We start from the raw sequence: 24,053 nt of genomic DNA on the forward strand, positions 1-24,053 counted from the left end.
GGATTAGGAATGTGGTTTAAGGAAAATGATGCTGACTACCTTTATATGAAATTGCGTTAACAACAAGTAAATTATTTTGTAAAGACATCAGGAAAAGAAGCTGATTAAATGGTAGCTATGTTGTGGGATCATTATAAACGTGCTATGGGATCTCCAGTGCATTCTAACTTACCTTTACAAGGCAACAGAAAGTGTTTATTTTAACCTACAGAACAGTCTAAAATAAGTTAACTCAGCAGGCCTGTGTGAGCCCACAGGCTGAAATCACTTAAGTTCCTGAAGTGGCCACCTCTGGTTCAACTGTGAGGAGGCCAAGGTCAAAGTTTTCCTTGTTTTATCCAAATGTTCTTCCTGGTTTAATATGATTGAACTTTGAATTTGGTGAGGGCTCATCATGCTGGAAGGCCACTGTTTTCCCAGACCATTTCCAAAATGGCATGGGTAAGCAGCCAAAGAGCGGTTTTGGAGAAATTCAGAGGGTTTGTGACAGGCTCAGTTTCTTGAATATTGGGCCTGAATGAATTAAGTTTGTTCTTGGTAAAATGTCTTTAAAAAACCACACATATGGCTGGTGCATATTATCTACATATATATCTGTGGGTGTATTTAAAATTACATTTGCATTTTATTCTGCTCATCACTGAGTACATAAAGGAAACACCGAGGTTTTCCTGATACGTGTGTTACAAAAATTTCTGGTATTGTAACAAAAGGGTTTGCACGCTTGAAGAGAAACTTATTTACCACCCTGCTTGGTGTGATACTTTGAAACTGAGACATACAGCTTTCTACCAAATGGGTTTACAAGCTACACTGCCATTAAAGAGATTAGCCGTGGCAAACATCCAAGAAAAGCGTACTGAACGTATTGGAACAAACCAGTGATCTCAGTACCTTTTCCACCTCATCAAACCTAACAAGACTCATTTTCCAAACATATTATGAGATTTCAATTTGCTGCTTCACTGACATACAGAAGTACAGCTTATTTCTGAGTGTCTGTGAAATATTTTGATGATGTAATACTACTGCTAGTAGAAGCTCTTTGTCTGCAATTTAAGGGTTGAATTTTTCTGGTAACCTCTTTCTTTAGTTACTCAAGAACCCAACATAACTGAAGCTACTTTTCATGAACAAGGTAAAGAATCAATCACATTTCGTATAATCCTTCCTTTTACAACATTAACTGTATGGCTTTTGAAGTATGATGTTCCATACCTGGAATGATCTGTTACTGCTATGTCTTAGAGCATTTCATCTACATTCTAAGAGATGGTATTTATCAATTTGCTTTATTGATCTTAATGCTTTCACAGGGTGAAAACTTCTGCCAATTTTTCAATGTCTTTAGTGCTGATCACCCAGTCAAGAAGTTACTGTAGTTTACAAGTATCTTTGACAAATCAGATTTCTAATGGCTGGGGCAGAGATGAAAATAGATGCTGCAAAAGTTATCCAGACAAAATAATCGGTAGGCAATAATTTAATACAATAAAGTGGGGCAAGCTCTTCTTTTTGTAAGGCAGCATCCTTCCTTCAGGCCAGAAGTGTGGATCATCCTGTCTTGCTGCACTCTAATGGATAAGGCTTCTCCCTCCCCGCCACCGTCTCTTTGGCTTGTGCCTCACTCTCAGTGAAATGTTGACACAGAGATAGTAAAAAATCCTAACTAGACACTCCCCCCAAAAATAATGAAAACTATTTGCTCTCCTCCATGCTCTAGAAGGGTCACAAATACTTTGGAATAAGCGGGCTCCTTTTGTAGATGGGTTCAAAAAGTAGTCATAGCTAAATATGACTCAAAATTGCTGGGAGGGATTCTTTTCTGTGACCTAACGGGTTGTGGGGTCATGATAGTTTATCTTAGATTTCTGCAAATAAAAGCTCTATTAGAGGTTTCTGGAATAAGACTGTCACTGATGAAATTTTCATAAAACATACTGCTGAATGTATACTCTTCCAGAGTAAAACCTTTCAAATGACATACACTCCAGTAGCTGTCTTCATCATCCTGTTCCGTACTTAAATGAATAGTGGAACGGTAAAATAGCATGACTGCTTCTGGAATTGAATCATCTTGTGTTCATTGTGAACTCTAAAACTTTTACTCAGTTGGAGCATTAGTAAGGGTTTTCTCCCCTATGGATACTCTGGTGCCTTACTTGATGTTACCTCATTCAAATGCCTTCCCACCAGCTGATGGGATTTTAAACCAGTCAATAGAAGCAATCGAAAGAGGAGACAAACAGATGCGTAAGCATTTCAGGAAGCCAGGCTGATGGTTCTGGTGCTGCCATAACAGAAAGATGCTGCAAAAATCAAAGACACAAGGGAAATGCCCAAAGCCTCAGAAATGCCACATGGAACAGCACTCAATTGCAGTCTTGTACACAGACTGTCGCCAGAATGCAGCCTTTGGGTGTGCTGCTGCACTCCCTGCAAACACACATCTCCTGAAGCTGGCAAACTAACTTGGCCTCACATCTGTGAAGGCAGCAGAGTGCCCAACGGGATAATTAACAGGCGAGCATGTCTTTCAGAAAAAGCAGGACATACCAACACAACACTCATTTTGCTTCTCCAATACAGCAGCTGCCCAGATAGCCCAGACTCAAGATGTACTCAAGAAACTGAAAAATATTTCCACTGACTTCAATGGGCTAACCAAGATATAAGTGTACTAATACACACTTCTATTTGACTATTACATTTTTGTTCTCTCTAGGGTGGCTTCATGATTTACCTCCTTTTTCCTTCCTTTCAACCCCACTTCTCACCTGCTTCTTTGAAATAAAGCACAAATAGTCTTTTTTTTTTTAAATAATAAAGTAAATTTAAATGTGTGTGCATGCAAAAAGCAGAACTATTCTTGTAATACACAATCTTCCCAAGGACATTAAGCATAAGATAGTCTACTTTCAAGTGCATCAAAATAGCTGTTTTGCTGACATCTCCAGCCTTTTTTAACACACTCCTTCCAGGCAAGTAAGAAGCTCACAGTTCTTAATTCAAGTTTCAGTTAATAATTCCAGTTCCCAGATTTTCTCATCTGTGAGTTGGATAAACAATTACAGGTTTGATAAAACCAACTGTAGATCTGATAAAAGAAATTGTAAGGACTCTACACCAAATAATCAGAAGTTAAAAATTCCAGTACTAATCTCCCAGAGGGTAAGCATTGTGCCACCCTTCTGTGCACGCATTATTAGTCTTGACCATCAGAACTGTGACTGTGGCAGAGAAAAAAGGAGAACTGGTTCTCTCAGTCCCTTGACTAGACAGGAAAGAATGTTGGTTTTTTTTTTTTCTTTCAGTAGCATCCTGCCTCAATCACAATCTGTCTAGTGCAATGTACAGAAAACAGTGATCTTGAGAATGACTAGTGAGTGCTCATGTAAAAATGATGGCATAACAAAGGCCTCTAGGTACCTCTGAAATATAAATGATAAATAGATATGATGCTAACACACGCAGGTGCTACAGATACATTAAGACTGTATGCACTTCCTGCCTTTAGCATTCAGCACGGTTGCCTTTTGTTAACACACTGTATTACATATATTTAAAAACACAAATGGGGAAATGAGGAATTCCATGTGGAACAATTTTTCTGCCCTGCTTAAAATAGTGGCAAAGTTGAAATTTAGGACCTTAACCGCTCACGTTAGCAAAAGTAGTCCATTATTCTCTGTGTATGCCAGCCAGTACAGTCATGCAAAATATACTTTGACTGTATATGCCTTTGGATGATGGACAGACAGGCAGTTCTGGAGCTGGAGAATCCATGTAAGAGGTTTGTACAGTTTATCTCCAGTTGTCCAGGATTTCTTTTTTCTCAAGATGCTCCTCCTAGCTGCCTCTCCAGCTTATTTCACAAACTTTTGTTTCAGTTATGTTCAATTTATTTAACCAGGATTGCTCTCAGGAGGGTTTTTTGAATAAAACTTCCAAAAGGTACTAATTAAAGCAACATCATTAATGTAATGCTCAGTGTTGTCAAAATTTAACCAAAGACTTCACGGAATTGTTAACTGTTAATAAGGTGCAGGCTGTCCACTGGTAGGTATTTGGTATTAACTGGTATTACAGTTAATAAGGATGAGAGCCACTTGGCAATTGTTTGGGGAAAATAAACCATTAAGACCATCAGTAATATTACTGCAGCACTGTTGTTGACAGGTGCTGTCCAAGGTGATGGGACACCTTTACAAAAATACTCACTGCAGGCTGAAAAGTCCTCTGACATCATAAACCATCCTGTCAGCAGTGTTTTGACTCAAAACACAAGCCAACAATGCTGTGTATATAAATGTCTCTTTAACTGGCATTTCCAGTCAGGAAAAACACTCCTAATGAACTCTTCTCTTGTGTAAGAATGGATAAAATGTGCTGCTGAGATGGGTGCAATGTACTTTCTAAGAGGAAACAATTAATTCACTTTGGAGTGTTATTACCTTTAAGAGCTGCCTGTCACAGGCAGCTCCGCTTTCCAGCTCATTTTTGTGCATAGTGAACATAGTGAATATGTCCTGTTGCTGCAAAAGTGTTTTGGTGTTGTTTTAAGGATTCTTCTTTCCTAAGGATTTCCAGTAGTGTTGTAGGAAGTGTGACAACATCCACTAGGCAACGGTGGGGAAAAATTAAGCTATGCAATGTTTTCTAGTACAATAAAGGTCATTCTGAAGACCTGTGTATCCTTATATCTAGATTCATATGCAGATGTTCAGGCAAAATTTTCATGTTTCAGGGAGTGGAAATACCTCCTATTCAAAGACCACTTGTTCTCATTTATTAATTGTCCCCACATTTTAGATCACTGAATTGTTTCTAATACGAAGTATTTGAGATAAGATGGAATTATTAAGCATTGATGAAAACTGAGCTCTTTATGGGAAGATCTGAGACACAGTTTTATTTGGCCCATTATATTTTTAAAATCAGGTATGAGTCCTTGCATTCACTTCTCTCGCTTTTAAGTCTTTCTGTTGAGAAAGAACTTCAAAAGGGGAAAAATCCCAACCAATTTTCATCAGAAAATTATTTACTAGTTTTGTATTTTGCAAGAACATGTTGGACCAATTTACCTTTAGCTCTGACACACTTAGTTAGATTGTCTAAGGTGCTTTCACCAGAAGCAAGAACAGTGAATACAGGCTGCCAGTTCAAGCTTTGGGTGCTTCGAAAGTTGTAAGGCCAAAGATATAAATAAAAATATTTTAATATTTTTATTGACAAGGTCCCAACTCAGCATTAGTGTGAGCTAGTACACGAGTGTGATTTCAATAAAATGACATTCAACCAGTCAAAGTATGGCATCCAATTTTTGTCAGCTTCTAGATCATTAGTTTCTTCCTCCAAATTGAATTAGCATTTTATATTTCCCTGAGTCCGAAAGGGAGATTTGGGCTCCTTAGTTCTCTTCCTAACCAATGACCCCATGTAATTTATCTTCATATGCTCATCTTAGGCAGCAGATAGTTAAAGCTAAGCAGTAAGACACGTTGCTGTTTGAATTAAATTAGCTGCTTCATATGTACCAAAACACTAATAAGCCTTCGTGAGGCTCTTCGAACTAACTGGCCATGATATGCATCTCACTTAAGCCAAATCAGGAGGGTAAACAGAGTCCTGCAAACACAGGACTTTAAACACAGTTAAAGTACAATGCCTTAAACAGCTGCTACTTGCAAAGGCTACACTAACACCATGGTGATCACAGCAACAATAAGAGTCAAAGGTGACAATAAAAAGGGGGGTCACCCAGGCAATGCGGCAAAGGGTAAGAAGGGTAAACAGGACTCAGGCCTTAGCTCTGGGCACAACACAAAACAGGATGGGTAATGACAGGGTGTTTTTCTTGGAGTCTTTTTTATGGATTTATGTTGGGCATATTGCATTTTGGCTTAACGTCCTTCTTTGGAAAATACATGTCTATAATACGCTTCAGAGTTAACATTTCTGTATCGCTAGTGTAACTGGACCTTTTTCAGTTAAAAAACCAAGAAACCCAGAGCCCCTTTCTTTTTCCAGCGAGAAACAACTGGCTCTTTACTTTCTGCTCCAAATGCTCCCCGTGGAGAAAACCTCCCCTTGCTGATTACAACCAACCTACGGCTAAACACAGTGATACCGTGAAAAGGTGCTAGGGCTTGCACCGTCCCGCCGGTGGCCAGTGCCCCTTTGCGGGGTCTTTAGGCTGGCCAGCAGCGAGGGGCTGACACGCAGCTAATAGCACTGGTATGCTATGCTGTGCTGTGCAATGCCCGTGGCATGGGGAGGCCCAGATAACAAAACCAGGTTATTCAGAAACACTAATGCCTCAGCAAGTGGACAGTGAGTGACATGCTCTATTGCTTTAATAACAATAATGTTGCACTCTGCTATATGTATAGAATACCACTACTATTAAAAGTGGATAAATGTAATTATGAATAACATTGGCTTGTCGGGAAGGACCCAGTGCCGGCTTGTTTCAGCCAAACAGTCTGATGTTACTGTATGTGACTGTGATTGACCGAAATGGCTTTTCTGGGAACGTGCCTGGCTTAGAGAAAGTTACTTTTGGGCTGCAATTCACAAATTCTCACACTGGAAAAAAATTACTGCAACACCGAGGCAACAGGTGGGACAGGGTTCTGGTTCCAAGCCACTGGGCTGTCAAACAGCACTTTCAGGCAGGGATACCATGAATGGCCTGGTTAGCAGCAAAGACCATAAGCTGTTTAGAATTTGCTTCACTTTCTGCTTGTAGCACCATCTATGATCCTTACCTTACACATGGCATACAGTAATACTCATCCCTTGAAACTCCTTTCCATCATTGATTTTCCTCTCTTTTTCCCTTTGCCACAATTCCTTAAAACAAACAGAACTGCTTACTTGGGTAATTCTACCCAGTCCCTCACAAATTAAAGAAACACCCTATTTCAACTTGGAAATTAATTGAGAGCGATGGTGAGACCTGTACTGGTTTAATGTGAAGAGAGAAATGGGGATAAGATCTGTCTGAAAACCATTTCAATGATTAAATTCTAATTGTTTTGGAGGACATGACAGCTGTCTCTTCTACTTCCAACTGGGAAGCTGTTTCTGTGCTCCAGCTTTAGATGCTGGAAGAACCCAGACAACTACGCAACGTCCTGTGGGAATTTCTTCCTCAGGGTCTGAGGGATCTGCTGGTGATTTAAGATACCTCACTGATATCTGGAAGGTATTTAACAGTGCATGAATGACTACAAGGTGTTTCTCTTCAGTGGAAAAAGTTTCTTAATTGGCAGAAAAAACATGTGTTATAAAAGTAACTGAAAAAGCAAGCATAAAAATAATCTAGGGCTTTAACAGTTTTAAAACAGTGCCTAACTCCCCCTTTTGTGAGACAACAGGACCCAGGAGTGTTACTGAGGGTAAGATGTTCTAATGTTCTAAGAAATGGGAATCCTGTTTGCTTTGGGAGTACTGCACCAGTCCTGGCAGCAGATGATTGGTACACTCTGAAAACATGCAGGGCAACTGGTGAAAACACTGGTAAGTAAAGGCAGCCTGTCAAAATATGAACCATCATCTTGTCTTCCCATTTCACACCCAAGGGTGACAACGGGGATATGTACAGTGGCACCCACAGGACTGAGTACAAAAGGCAGAGTTGTTCTCTGGACAGTCTCTGCAGACGGGAAGGTACAAGTGATCACATTTAAAAATGGTTTTGCTTCATGCAGAGCAGACCAGCTCACTTTGTAGTGCAAATTAGACTAGAAAAAAAATACATGTATCATTGTGCAACCTACTAGAATAAAACAAGGTCACAGGACAAAACGCAAGGGTAGAGAATATATAGATTATAGACTAAACAGGATTCGGGCAGAATAAGGGACCAGAGCCAGAGAGAATTCCAAAGAAGCAGTTGTCTTCCAATAGTAAATGAGATTCAACTTGTCTCCTGGTGATTGGTGTCAAAGCCAAGATACTGTCAATGCAGAGGGTCTGCTTGAGAAAAATACCACACAGAGGATATCTAAGACACAAACATATGTCCAACCAGTAAATTACATGACAGCCTAATGCAACAACAAACAAGAATAGGTCACTTTAAGAGAATGATTAATACATGAGATTACTGTGCATGCAGACTTATCTAAAAGCAAACCTTGTTGGTGGGTGTGAACTCTTGCTAAAGTCAGCTCCTATCTTTGCTATACAACACCTACAAGAATAATTATAATAATTAATGGAGAACAGCGATAAAGGTAACAATTGCCCACCTGTATACTGACTGACCACAATGTCGTTACTTCTTTTTTCACACCTACCGCCTTCTGCAATGATTGCTGACCACTGCAAACTTTTCCAGCCTCACACTGGGCTTGCTGTTTGCTCACAGCCAGGCTGTTCAGCCTGTGACTGACAGAGCTTACAGAGTTTAAAATTCTGAATTGTATTTAGTCTCCAATGGCTAAGGTTGCTACGGGCTACATTAGATTACAAAGGGTAATGAGAAGAAAACATGAATATTCACTATATAAAGTAAAAGGCCTCAAAATATAGGAGTATAGGAATGGGTGAATAATGTCTGAAAAATACTCCATTAGAAGGGGCCTTTATTTTGTGTGCAAAGATAGCAGACTTGTAATGCAGTCTGTGACTTCTTATTAAGCTGTGATTTCTCTTCCAGCCTGCCTTCGCTTTTGGCAAATTTTTGGAGGATCGGGGAAAGATCTGCTGCTGCTGAAGGCAGCGTGGTTTGTTACTTCTGTTCTCAGCCCAAGGGAAGACAAATGAGGAACGGGGTGGGCTTCGAAGAGGCTAACCTCTTGACTGGGGAGAGGAACAGCGGACTCGGACCGTTCTCCCTGCTGGCTCGGGAGATGGCTGCATTTTAAGTGCAGACAGCTCTCCCGTGGCAGGTTGCTGGGGGTCTTGACTGTCAAGTGCAAGAATGTGCTGGGGAACCACGTGGGCAGAGGCTGCTGACTGGGGGTGAAACAGCTTTGACACATACAGGTTGAGAGCTAGCAGGCTAAGACATTTTTCCTCCACAGTTCATTCACTGCGTCACTAGCATGCTTCTCTGCAAGGCACGGGTTATACAGCATGGTACGCTGATACAACTTAAGCACATATTTGATAAATTAAAAGGAATCCAGAACTGAAGAGGAAATTCAGAAAAATGCCTAGGTATTAAGTGCCCTGCTGAACAGAGATAACTGACATCCTTGCAAATTAAGCAGACACTGTAAGTGATGTGCTCAGGCAAGGCTTTGTTCTGAATGGTTTGGAGGGGCAATTGCCTGACCACCCCTGCCTCCGCACTGCAGCAGGATGGTGACGCAGGGTAGGATGAAGAATTCACGTAAGATCAAGCAGACCTATGGTCTTAAACTAAATTGCACTTTTGCATTGTAGAAGAACAACGGTTTTGTTTTGTTTGGAGTTCCGCAAGTGTGCCTGCAGAAATGCTATTTTTAGATGTGGTTGGTAGGAGAGTTCAAAAGTGGATTTGGAATCCTTCCCACATACAAAGTTGACTGGGAAGAGTCCTGAAGCTAACATTCACTAACACAGAGTCTACCAAGACCTTGCAGAAACCCACTTGCATACACATTCACATGGATTTACTGCATTGCCTTAATACTGTTCCATTTATAGCTAAAAATTCAATTTATAATACACTGTAATTATAAATTACCATAGAACTATTATTATATAAACAACTATGATCTATACCTACCAAAACTAATGCATGATTAAAAATATTAACTTATTTATGTAAAATCCAACAAATGACATTTGCGTATTGCTTAGTAGTTTGAAAACTTAAAAGCAAACCAGTGTTTTGAAAGGGCAGGAAAAAAGGGAAATTGTAGACTTGCAAGTCAATTTAGTGGCTAGACAAAACCAAAGAACTTCAATTTGTTTTATACCCAACTAAGGCCAAAGTGGTAATTCTGAAAATTCTTATTCACCTGCTGTCTAATCAACCATGCCAAGGCTTTGGTCTCTGCTCCTAGAACTGTTTTTTGTATTTGGTCTAGTCATCGTTTCCTGCGAATAGTAGATGCAGCCCTGAGAGCAGAACTCATCTCTGCTCCTCCACTTCCTGGTGGATGGCTGGCCATGGGGTAACAGCATCCTCCACTTTTGTGCTTTGTTTTTTTGACCTTACACCTGCTGTATTCAAAATGAATAACCCGAAGCAGATAGGCTATATGGGTAGGAAAATAGTCAGGCCACAGCTTGATACAGTGCTTTTCTTCTGAAATCTTGCTGTTAGCCAAAGGGAAGTAAGCATTTTACTTGTTTTGGGACCTCTCATGTCAAGTTTCAACCTACAATAAACTTTAATGGTCATTATAAACATATAAAGGCTTGAAAAACAGCTTTTCTAAATATAGAATTGACCATTCTGGCTTTCAGTGATTCAAGCCAGGCCTGCAAGGTTATATTAACTTAGCTACACTGTGGTTTTGTGCAGCCTTTCACAATGGAACTTAGCACACCTTCTCTCAGAGGGTTTAAACAAAGGTGGGTCCCCATTCAAATGATCAAAAAGCATGGAAGATTTGCATTAACTTGTTATGGAGGGCATCAGCTTAGTTTCATTTCTCTTTTAAACACCGAACAGTGAAAAGACAGCGGTACAGCAATGTTCTTACTTCCGCCATGGCTGTCCAGACTTGGCAAACAGAGCAATGCGGGGAAAGAGCCTTTGGTATTTCAATTTCTTTACAGAATTATCTATGCTATCGCTTAGAGACAAGCAAGAAGTCAGTAGTTTAAAAAAAAATTTTGAAGTATTCTTGACTCAGTACAGGGTCCCAACTCTCCACAGAATTAAGAAGTAACTTTTTATTTGATACTTCTTACAACATCAAAATTTCAATTTTAGGACCCATTAGCACAGGGACTAGAAAGAAAATAAGAAAAGGTTTGCATAAAGTTCAGTTTTTAAAAGCTGGTAGTAAAATGCATGATGCAGTAGCTGGAAATATACAGAGACCTAAGTTTTTGCCAAGACCTGTGAATAATGATTCCTGAGATGTTTTCTCTAAGAAGTGATGAGGGTTAAGTGCTCTTGCTGATTATCGAATGTAGTTTACAATCAACTGAAAAAAGAAGGCAACAAACTACAGAAAAGCACAATGCACATGAATTTTGAAGAGCATAATACAATCTACAGCTATAAATACAGTAAAGAAGAACAAAAAAACAGAGAAGTATTACAACACACCATCATTTCATCATGGCATTTTAGAGTTAGAAAATTACTCAAGAACTCAACATTTCTATTACTACTTATATTGAAATGCCATCTCAGTGTAATGAAAAACTGGAAACAAGAAGGTCTGACAACTTCAAAAAATTTAGGTCCCTAAATAAAAAGATAAGAAGAATCTTGAGGATTTTTTGTAACAGACAATTTGCATTTTTTTGTACCCTAAGTGGTGTGTTCTATGAGAAAGCACATAAAAAATGCCTTTTGTTTTGTTTTTCTCACTTGGTAATCTTTCCTTTATTATGTTCCCTAAATCCTAGACAGCAAGCGTGGTAACTCTCCCCTGTCATTTGGATACTGCCTCACAGAAGGTCACATTCCCTAACGTTTATGAATATGGGAGATTTTTATCAATGCATGGAGGCAATCTAGCAGTCCCTTTTCCCTGAGAACCAAGCACGCTGTTGTCTTGCCATTTGTGTCCCAAGGTGAATGTCCTGCTCCTGCACCTAAGCAACCCCCTCGCCCCTTGGCCGGTGGGATGGCCAGCATGTCCCCGAGGCAGCATCATGACTCTCCAGCTCCGGGGCCATTGCTAACACGGGAAAGCCAAATTCATCACGGGGTAAGCAGTGCCAGGGCTTGTCAGGCCTGGCCTGACGGATAGCTTCTTGAGCACAAGCGATATGAATTTACAGCTTGTACTGACCGTGCTCTCAGTGGCAAAGCACAAGGCAGCAGAGAGCTGCTTGTTCAGCTGTGGCAGCCTGCGCTCAAGTGCCGAGTTCAGACACTGTCTGTTTCTCCAAACTGGAGCCAGGACACAGCACAGCATCGTGATGTTGTCTTGTGCAGAACTTACGGTGCTTTACGAGAAGATATAACTTTGAAAATGGAGTATGAAAATTTTGGACAACAGCTTGCTTTTAAGAAGGTTCATCTAAAGAGCAAAGTATAGTGATTTCTTTTTAAAAAAATAATCTTATCAGGATAAAAATATATGTCTACACAACTGTCAAAGCTTTGATTGAAATTAAGGAGAAGGGACAGAGAAATTAATTCTAAAAGATGCAGATCTACTGACAGAAAACAATTAAAACATGGAAATGTACAAAAACATCCTCTCCATTTAGATTATTACAACAGAGGAAATAATTTCATAATTTTAAATGAAAACTGAGAATATGCATGATCAGATTTGATTATTTTCCCAGTCCCTTATGTACTCCTAAGCACATAAGCAATTTGAGAACATCAAAACTTCCAAATACTTTCTAGAACAGCACTAAGTTTACCCTCATGTTTTGTAACCACAGACTCAAATTTAAAATTAAACTCTGAAATACTTGTACTGTCATAACTGAGAAAAACACTATTTAAGAGAAAAACAATTCTGGTCATCCTCTGTATACCAACAAGTTTTCGCAGTCTTGATGAGGAGATTTGTACAGTGCATGAAGGTCTGATGGTGCTGCTGAAATAAGTAGGAATGGGGACTAAGGTGTGGGAAATCAGGACTGGGTTCACTGCCTGTGGTTCTCGACGAGAACGCGGGTCAGAGCCAGCTTAACTCAAGGCTTTCCTCCTGAAGACAGTCATTCTCTCGTGCATTCATCATAACACCTGGCACCATGAAAAGTTATTATTTTAACTGGGACTCTGCTCATTTTTATGCTACAAAACCAGTGGTTTTTATTCAATACAATCCCTCTTACCAAGAACTGGGTTGGTTCTCCGAATTTGGACATGTCAGGTCACCAGCCAGCACTGGCTGGAAGGTTCGGACTTGGACCTTGGTCTGCATTCCATGTTATGCAGGGAAGCACGGTAAAACTGTCAGTAACTGCAGCGTGTTTCTGTTCTACCTGTCCAGATTGACACCTGAGGTATCTGGATGATGGTGTAACGCCGCTCTAGGAGTGGCGTGAAAACAAACCAAGAAAACTGCTCAGGCTGAAATTTTGGCCCTCACTGAAGTTAACCACAAAAATACCACTAATTCAAAGGAGTAAAGCTTTCAACCCCAGGCCAGCTATGGTAGTGTATCAATAAGATCTCATGATAAAGTCCAGAGAATAAACAGTTTATGCTGATAAAAAATGAATTTATAAGTGATTTAGCCTGCTGCAACTCAAAGGGATGTGACCTTTTGCATTTATCTCAAGAGTACACTGAATCTCAAGAATGCTTTTTGAGGATAAAATTTACATGAAAGGAATGAAACTGTGCTATCGATTTGTAGATCTCCGTGTGCAGATCAGGCAATTAATTGTATGTACAAATGATAAAGCAAGTGAAAGAAAGAGATAACTGTCCTAATTTACCTTTCATTGTACTAGATGTATTCAGTACCATTTTAACTGAGATACTCTGCCTTCGATTGTTGGCCAGCATTCTATGACATAAGACTATAACACCACAGATCAAGAACAGAAGCACAGAGTAATTCATAGACTGAGCCAATGGACCATAATGAAAATATAATGTAGTAAACAAATTCTGAAATACTGCTTTAAGGCTATCATTACAATTGCTTAAAACTTCGTTCTGAATTCAAATGATCACTAATTAAGCCCAGAAGCCTGACATAAAAAGTGACCAGAACTTTCTTTGTGTCTCTCTCCAGTGAAAAGGGCTTGCTTTGATGCATTTACAGAACAAATGGATGCACCATACACTTTCCAGCTAAGAATACCAAAAAGCTTAAAGAAGCAGTTTCTAAATATACAGGACTGATCATACCCTCCTATAGTTAAAAATAAAAAGTCTAGTATGATATATGTACTATATATAATCTATGACTGGATATATTACAAACACATATTAAGCTCGTATTTACAAAGAGTATGTAAAAGTAGCTAAGTCATAAGCTACATATTTTCTTTCTTCCAGTAGAAAAAAAAAAGTAGGAAAAAATGGATGAAAAACTACTAGGAAGTGAAAGTGAAACCAAGATATTTAGGCCATACATTTCATTTCTTTCTTGAATAAGTGAAAAGTTCTGAGTTAAAAAGAAAATGTCCTACATTAAAACCGCTGCTTTTTGCCTACTCATGATACCTGGTTTTGCAGTGAATAGCACATTGTCATCATTATTTCAATACAGAGAAAAATAAATCAAATTATATCTTCCAGGAAAATCAATGTGCTTAGTTTCATAAACAAAAATAGGACACTGACCTGCAGTTACTCTGTGAACCCAGTTATGCAGTACTTCATTTAGGCAAGACTTCTTACTGAGCCTGGCGCCCATGCAAGGACTACAGAATGGAAAGCAGGATTTGAAAGCAGGATTCCCTTCCCATATGACCCAGAGAACAAGGAGGGATGGGTGAAAAAAAGCACCCTAACATAAAGCCAATTTCTCTTTGTGTATGAGTTTAACTGGTTGGTTTTGCGCCCTGTATTTTTAGTAATATTTGCATATTCAGTTCTCTTATTTTATCAGTATTCTCTGCTTAAGTTCAAATAAATTTTGTGTTGTAGAAACTCAGTTTTAGGACCCCTTCCATGCCAGCTTTCAGTATATAAAAATGTATTACTATTTATTATTATTACTATTACTTAGTTGTAAGAAGGAAACAGAGCGAGTAGCCGGCAAAGCTGCACGCTTATCCCCTCCACTGCTCCCCTTTGATGTAGGTGAGAACAGCAGCCGTAGGTCTGGTTCTCTGCAGCCCTTTGGAGGTCGAGGAAAGGATTGCCACATTACAATGTACACCCTTCTCGCGCCCCAGGCTGCTCACAAAGCCACAAAGCTGGGAACTGAGTGGGAACAGAAAAGCGAATAGGTGAAGCCAGAAACAATCCTTCATGGCTGTTTCCCAAGATCTGGACAGGGTCCCTGCTCAGAAATGCCTGCTTCCACCTTGGTAGTGCAGATCTTTTTTTGCAAGCGTCTGAGCGAGTTAAGGAGCTGTGGCCTGCAGACAACTGCTGAGCTTCACATCCCTTAGTGCCACAGTGCAGCAGCAACCCAGCACGGCCCTGGCACGCTGCGCAGCCCCTTGGGGCAGGAGGCGAAGAATATCGCCAAATCCAGCTAAAGCAACAGTGTGTTTGGGGAGGTGGAATGCAATTACAGGGCGTTTGGCCAGAGCACGTGTCTACAAGTCTATGCTTTTGCAAAAATGTTATGGGATCTTTGATGGCAAGAAGCGGTCAGGATCTTGGTTTTTCATCTTATTTGAAAGACAACAGAAGCAAGAGTAATGTGACTGCTGGTTGCCACCCCAAGCAGGACTCACCAGCAGCTCTGGAGACAGCGTGCTGCTTCCTGCAGAGCCATACCCAACTTGCCCAGAGCAGCTGTGGGTGCCCCATCCCTGGCAGTGCTCAAGGCCAGGCTGGATGGGGCTGGGAGCAGCCTGGGCTGGGGGGAGGGGGCCCTGCCCAGGGCAGGGGGGTGGGACTGGGTGGTCTTCAAGGTCCCTTCTAACCCAAACCATTCTGTGCTTCTCTGACTCCACACTGGAATGCCCACGGCAGGTGTCATGCTGACAGCGAGCATATGATGGCCCCTTGTTCTGGGGGAGAGTGAGGGGTCTGAATGTAGGACCCGAGTCCATCACATCCCGTAACACAGATTACGACAGGCAGGGCTCAGCTGCCTCGACTTCAACTCTGCAAGCCAAAATTGTACTTAATGGAATATTTAATCTCTAATATTGGTGCCGTGTACAAAACAAAAGAAAGACATGAACTAGATTTGGCTTTGGTTTTGCAAGGAAACAAAACCAAGCAATAAGACTGAGAAAGAAGGAGCTGGCAGCAGACAAGTTGCCATCAGAAACTGGTGACTGCCCTCCTTGATGGCAGCTCTACGATCTCAGGGACTGCTCCTGTAGTTTCCTAGCCAAGTCGACAAGCATGTGGGCAGAGGAGGGGAGATGATGCTTAGCTCATATTACAGAGTATTTCTTTCATTTCACTCATTACATTAATTAGACAAAGTCAAAATCTGTGTTTCACCCACAGGGATTTCTGGGATGGAACTTTTTCACCTGGTCTTGTATTTTTTTACCAGGTGTTCATCTCTAGTGTAGTACTTTAATATTTTTGTCCTCGACAGTAATAGACTTATACAGTAGATACAGTAGCTTAAAATGTTAATGTTATTGAAATACATAACTTGGGATGTTAATGCTCTATGTCAAAGTATTCAGATGCTGTTCCTGTTCATATGGTCCTTCCCATCCATCCCCCCAAAGCTTGCTGCTGGCTTTACAGCGACGTCAGTGGTTCTCGGTCACAGGCCCTCCTATTTACTCCTGGTTTAACTTCTAATTATTTTGTCAAACATCCTCCGTCTTCCCCCAAGGCTTCTTTATCTCTTTAGACGGTCTTACATGATGGCACTTTCAAGCTCCATTCCGGCCATCCATCAAGGAGAAGTGGTGTTACCTGGGCCTGACAGGGATTCCTAGGAACTGACAGCAGCAGTCTACCACTCTCTCTGTGGATCAGTGCTATGAAGGGACACAGAAAATCTTTTTCCCAGATACCTGTTTTCACCTGGGAAGCACAACACCAACTCACTGCCACATCCTATGGGGCAGCGTCCTGCAGCCACCTCAGTCTTCCTACAGTTTTCACCACTCTCCCCCAGTACTCTGGATCATCCTTGCCCAGTCCTCCCTCCTCTGCAGCCCTGCTCCATTGCCCTAGTCTCGCATCAGGTAACTTGCTAGAGCTTTCCTCTTCTGGCTGCTTCTGCAAGTTCTTGGTGTCCTTGCCTGGAGACCCAGTGCTGGCCTGAGGCTTCACCGTTCTGAGTCCTAGCTGTGCCCTTCCCTGCATGGCTACCAGGTGGCTCCCGTAGAGTTTCGGTTCTGGCTTTTGTTCTACCTATATTTCATTCCTGGAGGTTTCCCAGCGCTACTTGCTCCAATGGGATGTAAAGGAGAGGAAAGGCCACAACCTCATAGGGCATGGCCCTTGGTAGCTGCGAGGAAAATTCTGGGTTGTATCCAGTCTAGCTGTAATTTGCAGGAAACCTAACCACTAAAACTAATAACAGAAACCTCTACTGAGATTTGGACACACTTGTGTAAATAAAATTTTCAAGGGTTTAGACCCTGGCCAGATGTTCACATCATTTCACAGACAGATCAAAAGCACAGCTTTGATACAAAGACTACTCACACCAAACTTTGCTTGAAAGCAGAATGACACCAAACTGTATTGCCAGAAAGGTTTGAAGAATCTGCAAACCATTCATGCAACATTTTTTTGCCAAACCTTGTTCTGGCTGAAAGCAATAATGTTGGTGAAATCAAGTAGAAGAGTATTTCTGGTAAAAAATCTGTATCTATTTCCCCTCACCTCCTTTTACTCTGACCAGGTACACAACTAATGGAATACACTCAGAGAGGTACACACTGCTGGTCTTCTGTTATCATACTCAATCAATAAGAACAATTTAGAGCAGCGGTAACCTCTCCATGCATACTTCCATTGTCCCAAGGGACCAATATAATCAGTATCGCAGCTGGCTGGTGAGAATTAATGAGATTATGATAACAAAAAGGCAAGCTTTCCAAATTTTTTCTTAGTGTGTGCCAAAACATCATACTTTTCTACCTGACCATAAAGGACAAAATAGCAATATTTAAGAATATTGTATCTATTTTAAAGAAAGTATATAAAAAGTATGTTTTTATCTATGATTTCTTGAACTTTAACTTTCTTTGTGAATACAGTATTTCCCTTAAAAGCAGCTGTGAGATCTGACTTCTTCATTCTTGGAAAGGGGCCATACATGTTTAATACTGTACCAAATTTTTCTTGATTTCTCCTGAACAGGACTGCCATTTCCAAAAACCTTGCTTTTGTATGATAGCAATACTTGTCTATTCATGGCTAAAATAAGCTTAAGGGATATAGCTGATGATCATGCATGTGTATTAAAAAAGCCAAATTAATAGTCTTAGGAGTTATATAACATGTTTACTGAAACTGAAAAAGCAGAATCCAAGTTCCTGCCCTCTCTCCTGATACTCCTCTTGGATCCCCCCTTGAGCAATGGCATCAGGCTCTGCACCCCCACTCCCAGTCTATCCGTAGGACTGCCATCGCTAGCCCGTTCTCAACAGCTTGAGGCAAAGACTGTCTTTATGGTTACAGTATATTTTAACAGGTCATCTAGGTCCAGCTGCTTAGAAGTAGCTACACATCTCTCAGCACACATCATGTCAGGTCTATTTTAAGAGCAGCTATAAAAGACAGGATCAGCTGAATGCGAGCGAGGAGCTACAGAGCACTATTGGCATGCAGACTCCACTGTCACTGTTTATTTACTGATGGAGGGGATGTGGGAAGACTAAGCATTATGAAAGGAACAAAGATCATTATAATTTCTCCAATGTGTATGGGAACACTCACATTTTACCTACAGTGCTAGTAACAATTATGCTTTAGCTAGTTAGTTAAATAAATGAATTATATAAGAATCTTACCTGGGAGGAAATGAGATGTCCAGTTCATACAATCTGTCTTTAAAGACTGACAGTTCTCTGTCAAATTCTAACAGCTATAAAAGATAGAAATAAATGTATTCACTCTTTAATGTTGAAGCGATCAAAAAAGGCTGTATCATATAAAAGGAAATAAACAGTCACTTTGATTACACACCTTGAAGTATACCCCTCATATAATAGGTCTTAAAACATAGTGTAAAACACTCAATACTATTTTGATACATAAACAGTTCATTGAGAAAAGTGTTCAAAATGTTCCTTTTCATGTCAGTGAAACACGTCACACTGGCTCTTTACAGCAGTGACCTGTATGTACACTTACTCTTTCAAATGGCTGAATTTTTTCAAATTTTATTAGCAATCTTTTCAACGATAAACAGACCAGTATTAAAAAAGTACAGCAAACTGATATGCTAATCAGACCACAAAAATGCCAGCAAAAGGTATCATATTACTTTATATTATCTTTAGCTCAGATAAGAAGGTACAATAAACACAAGGATGTGCACATCACTCTTCCTAAGCAAAGACAAGCAGTGGTTTTGTACACTTATTTTGGGTGGTGCATGTCAGATAGCAAAAGAGGTGTACGTGACAATAGGTAAAATGTGTTCCCAGGCAGCGGCCAAGATATAATACTGGAAGCAGACATTTAACAGAGATGTTCATAGGTCTAGATTTAATGTCCTGTATAAATATTAGTCCTTGCCAAATCTGTTTTCCCCTGGACCTCTAGAGAGAAAATAAATATCTGCAGTCTTTTGTTCATAAACACAAACCCACTCATAACAAGTCAATGATAATCATCCACATTACACCAATAATTGTTCTTATAGACGTAACAGACCTTATTTCAGAACCAAGGTGGGTGTTAAGCCTGACATCTGAGTGAATTAGCGAGTTAAAAGACAAAAAGCTCATAATCTGTACTGTTACTTGCCGTCACTCAAAGTGCCACTTTCTATTTTGACAAGCGTGTCATCCAAACAGTGTCCCGGATGATGGTGGTGTGTTTGCCCACTGTTCATTAATCATGTCCCATCTCACAGCTGTGCTGATACCATTGTATGAATGGCAGAGGTTCCCAAAGAAATTAGATTGTGTCCCTCTTTCCCCTCTGCCACCTCATAAATCATTCCTGAAATGTGCAATTAGCAGCTACTTGTACACATTAATTATCTGTGTGAAAAGCAGCTACCTGAACCACCTGAACTGCTGATTAGCTGCCTCTCTAAGGCCCACCTGGCTTTCCTCAGTTTCTAGTTGCTGTGCCGCTGTACATACGGACTTTTACTTGAGGACAACGGGCAGCCAGCCCTATTTCAGTGCTTCTGACATCAAACTCTGTGATGGTGTGCTGGACAAGACTTTGCAATACAAACAACTGCAGATAATTTGTACATGTTTTAATGTCTGACCAAAAGCCAAGATGTCTGGATAAAGACATATAAACGTCTGTGTGAAACTTACAGCATGTATCTAAGAATAGGCTCATTGCTAAAAATGTTGGGATGGTTCAGCCACTATCCTTACTGAAGCAATCCTAACACACTTCAGTAAAAAATGGTTTGTTGTGCATGTTTCCAGACTGCGATCCTATATTTAAGCATGTATAGATAGATGTGTAGCCACAATACATGCATACAAACTGGCTATGAAAACAAATGTTACCGTCCCTCTCCTGATCCATTTGCTCAATGTGAATCTAGCATAGAAGAAAAATCTACCATCCTCAGCCCACACTTTTCTTTGAAATGTATGTCTATTAATACAGTGCAAATACATTTTTCCTACCGTTGCCAAGTAAACAGATCAGAGCAGGAAAGTGGAAGCACTGGGATAAAGAGGGCTATTTCTGAAGTGTGAAAACTGCAAGGACTGAATAAAAGAACAATGCTCCATAGAACACAATGGTATAAATTACTCATGGGCATTCCAAGGACTGGCGATGTTACACAGATGCATTGTTCTCTCACACTAATTCACACTTCCAAAATTTTATACATTCAGATTGCTCTTGTTATGAGGATATTTGCAAACTAAATGAAGGCCAGGGTTTAGAGGACTAAACATTCAGACATGCGTTATTATCCAAAGAAGTTTCTGATGTGTTTATTTGCTGCAGTTGCTTGTTTAGTTGTGCCTGTGCTATGCAGATGAGCTGCTGACACTGGTGACAGAGAAGACGGATAATAGGAACAAGACTGTATTGTGTGCTGTGCTCTCTATCAGTTCCCCAAGGTTCCCCAGGTAGAGGGACATCTTTAACCTGAAATGACAAAGCCAAAAACTCACGATGACCCAGCTGGATGTCAAAGCCCAATCAGGTCCTCAGAAGAAATATTTAGGAAATGCTTGTTGTAGACAATTTATCCTCACGTGTAAAATAGTTAAATATTTTCACTGGATTATTTGCACAAACTTTTATTTCATGCTATGTTTTAAATAATGAATTTTAACAAATTATTTATTTTTTCCTAGATATTAATGGACTATGTTACAGTACCTTCTGTTCAAATGTGTCCACAAACCTCGCAAACAGACATCTGCTCATTCTTACAAAGGGCAATGATAAGTTACTTGTCTGTTTGGGACTGCGTAGTGTGAACCCAACCAGCAGCTTTTCCTTATTTACCTGGTGGCACTGCAGACAGTGGGGGAGATGCGGGGAAGAAATGATGAAAACTTGGAAATGTGCATTCTGAGAAAACTCATTAATTTTTCAGTAGAAGAGAGCATGTTCTAACTGTTCTTTCAGTACTAAAAAAACTTGGCTTCTCATTTAAGCCTGTAATCTCAAAATGAAGGATTATTGACGAAAAACCAAGATCTTGTCACAAACAGTGACAATGGTACTGTCCCTCAATGCAACTTAGTAAGAGAAGGAAAGGCACCTGGCACCTGCATCATTCAATTGTATTTGCTTTAGGACAGGTACATGGGTGTCTAGAGCTCCTTGGCACTATAGAAAATGAATGGAAAATAATGTAGGTCAGATGACACTGAGAAGCAGTCAGCATCTCACAGGCTAATGCCTGTATTTTTAAAGCATATTAACATTGTACTTAAAAAAAACCCACCTGGAACACACTATTCATGGCAATTTTCAGCACAAATTGCTCACTTATTTCCATACTGTACACTAAACTGTGTTGTGGATAATGTCATTGCTCCAACAGTAAACATGAGCATATCTGTCACTGTAAATGCCTTAAAAATGACAAAGAAATGAAGTTCAAGCCTAGAAATCAATATATTGTTCTATTTAATTTACCCATTATAAGATCATCCTTAAGAATGAAATCTTTAAGGTGTTACATGATGTGCTGGCCTAATTTGAGCAATTACACAGAGATTTTAAAATGCTGTGGCTGGAAGTTAATTCCAGAACTCTATGTCACAGGCAGTTCAGAAGACTGTTTTTTTTCCCCCCAACTCAATTTGACCAATGTATTTATACCTAAATGGTATCAAGAATGATTCAGAGCCTATGTTTTATCTGCTGTAACCACTGAGTTGCTGATACTATGTCAAGATACTTGCTCTACAATGTCCAGTGACCAGCCTAACATGAATGTTTGATTAACATCTTCCAAATGAAAATACCATCCGTATGTATGAGTAATATATCTATAGTTAGCTAATACCCCATGAGACACAGAGATAATATGCCTCAGGGAATACAGCCTTGCAGCGTGTGTGAGAAGGCACACAGCGTGCATCCACTGGCCTGTCACTGTAAGAAAATACTCATAGGGCAGAATGTGATTTTAAAAAACAGGTTAAACATTGATAGGATTTTGCAGTCTGAAGTTATGTATTTCTCTTTAGCAAACTTCATGAGCCAAATGCTTCAGTTAGTTTCTATACTCCAGCTCCTATTGACCTGAATGGGAATGGGCTGGACAGCAATGAAGTGCTCTGCACAGATTTAAAGAATGACTGCATTTGCAGCAAAGGATACATAAATATATTCTCCCTATTTAATTTGAGTAGAATCAAAAGAGTTTAAGGCTGTTGCCTGTGTCAGTTGCAGTGCCCATCACCTCCTAAAGGAATTACTACAACTGTTGTTTTTCCACGCAACTGTGTTGTCTATAAAAGCTGTTGAAAACTTTTTTTTTTTTCCCCCCCCTCCTTTTTCCTTGTCTGTACTATGACATACAAGTGCATTTACAGACAAGGGCGAAGGAGAATGCCACACACAATACCAGGGCACGTGGTCCTTCAAGGCACTGTCTGTGGAACCCCTACGACACTCAGTAAGAAAAAACTGAGTAGGAGCGGCTGGATGGTCTCGGTACTGTGCGGGGACACCAGTGAGCTCCCTTGCCCCAGGGCTGCAGTTCACTGTCCCCACAGCTCGTGTAGCTGTATGTGGTTAAGCAGCATGTGCATCAGCCAAAGATAACAACTATTTGGAATACTGTATTTTGGTATTATGTAGCCTGACAGTAATGGAAGGATTAGCCAGTTGTAGAAAAAGTAATTTTGCTTCCTTCAGTTTAAAGCAGTGAGGCACTTTTAAAAGGTCAATGTCCATTGCTATGCTGCAATGGGCCACCTTGGCTAAAATCACACACGTATGAACCCTTTAAAACAGGGCAACTTAATTCAGTCATTGGAGTAGAACAACAGCAATTACTCATCAAGACCTACAGACCAAAGTCAGAGCATTGGTAGATCAGAAGGTGATATTAGCAGCATTTATCAAATCCATCTGCAGGGCCCACCAGAGAATTCACAGCTGTGAAAGGGAAATGAAGTTTCAGACCAAAAAGAAGAGATGAGCATACAGAAATGACCTTAGAGAATTAAAATATGTGGACACTGGTCACTGTAACCTCTTTTGCTAGTCTTTAATAGTACACAATTTTTTTCAAGAGACTTTGGAAATACAGTAATTTTATCCAGGTTTCCAGTCAAAGAAAAATATTTAGAAACTGATTCAGCAGCCTACTGACTTCAAATAAAGGTCTGTGGAAATGCTGATCCCCCCCCACTTATCCATGAAAATGTCATACACAACTCTGCGCTGGCCTTATTTTAAAGCTACTGTTTTCTCTAGATAAGACTTTGTAAAACAACCCACTAATAGGTATTTTGAATCTTCATTTTCCTTCTCTCATAAAGCCATTCTTTAAAATCACATTTCATAGAAAAAAGCCAAAATTGTTGAAATAAATGTGCCACTGACACTGCTTTTGTATATTATTATATTTCTGAGAATTTGTCTATACATCCTGAATGGCAGCACTGTCATAAACTCCTGCACAACTGTGGATGTATGGCACCAAATATACCTTTCTTGGCACTAGAAGAGTTAGGCACAGGCAGTATAAGACTGTCAGCACTGAAGGCTCCCC

The 24,053-nt window shown here is 40.2% G+C and overlaps 1 protein-coding gene across 2 annotated transcripts in view; it reads right to left on the reverse strand.

Moving 5' to 3' along the window:
- The window catches only part of INPP5A (inositol polyphosphate-5-phosphatase A), a 258,020-nt gene that overhangs the window by 8,134 nt on the left and 225,833 nt on the right, over positions 1 to 24,053 (reverse strand). For both annotated transcript variants that reach the window (XM_037399595.1, XM_037399594.1), the window contains exon 12: positions 18,667 to 18,740. In XM_037399595.1, coding sequence (XP_037255492.1) covers positions 18,667 to 18,740 — 74 coding nt within the window. The remainder of the gene's footprint in view (positions 1 to 18,666; positions 18,741 to 24,053) is intronic.

The sequence above is a fragment of the Falco rusticolus genome, chromosome 9, assembly GCF_015220075.1.
Source record: "Falco rusticolus isolate bFalRus1 chromosome 9, bFalRus1.pri, whole genome shotgun sequence".
In the NCBI taxonomy this organism is placed as follows: Eukaryota; Metazoa; Chordata; class Aves; order Falconiformes; family Falconidae; genus Falco; species Falco rusticolus.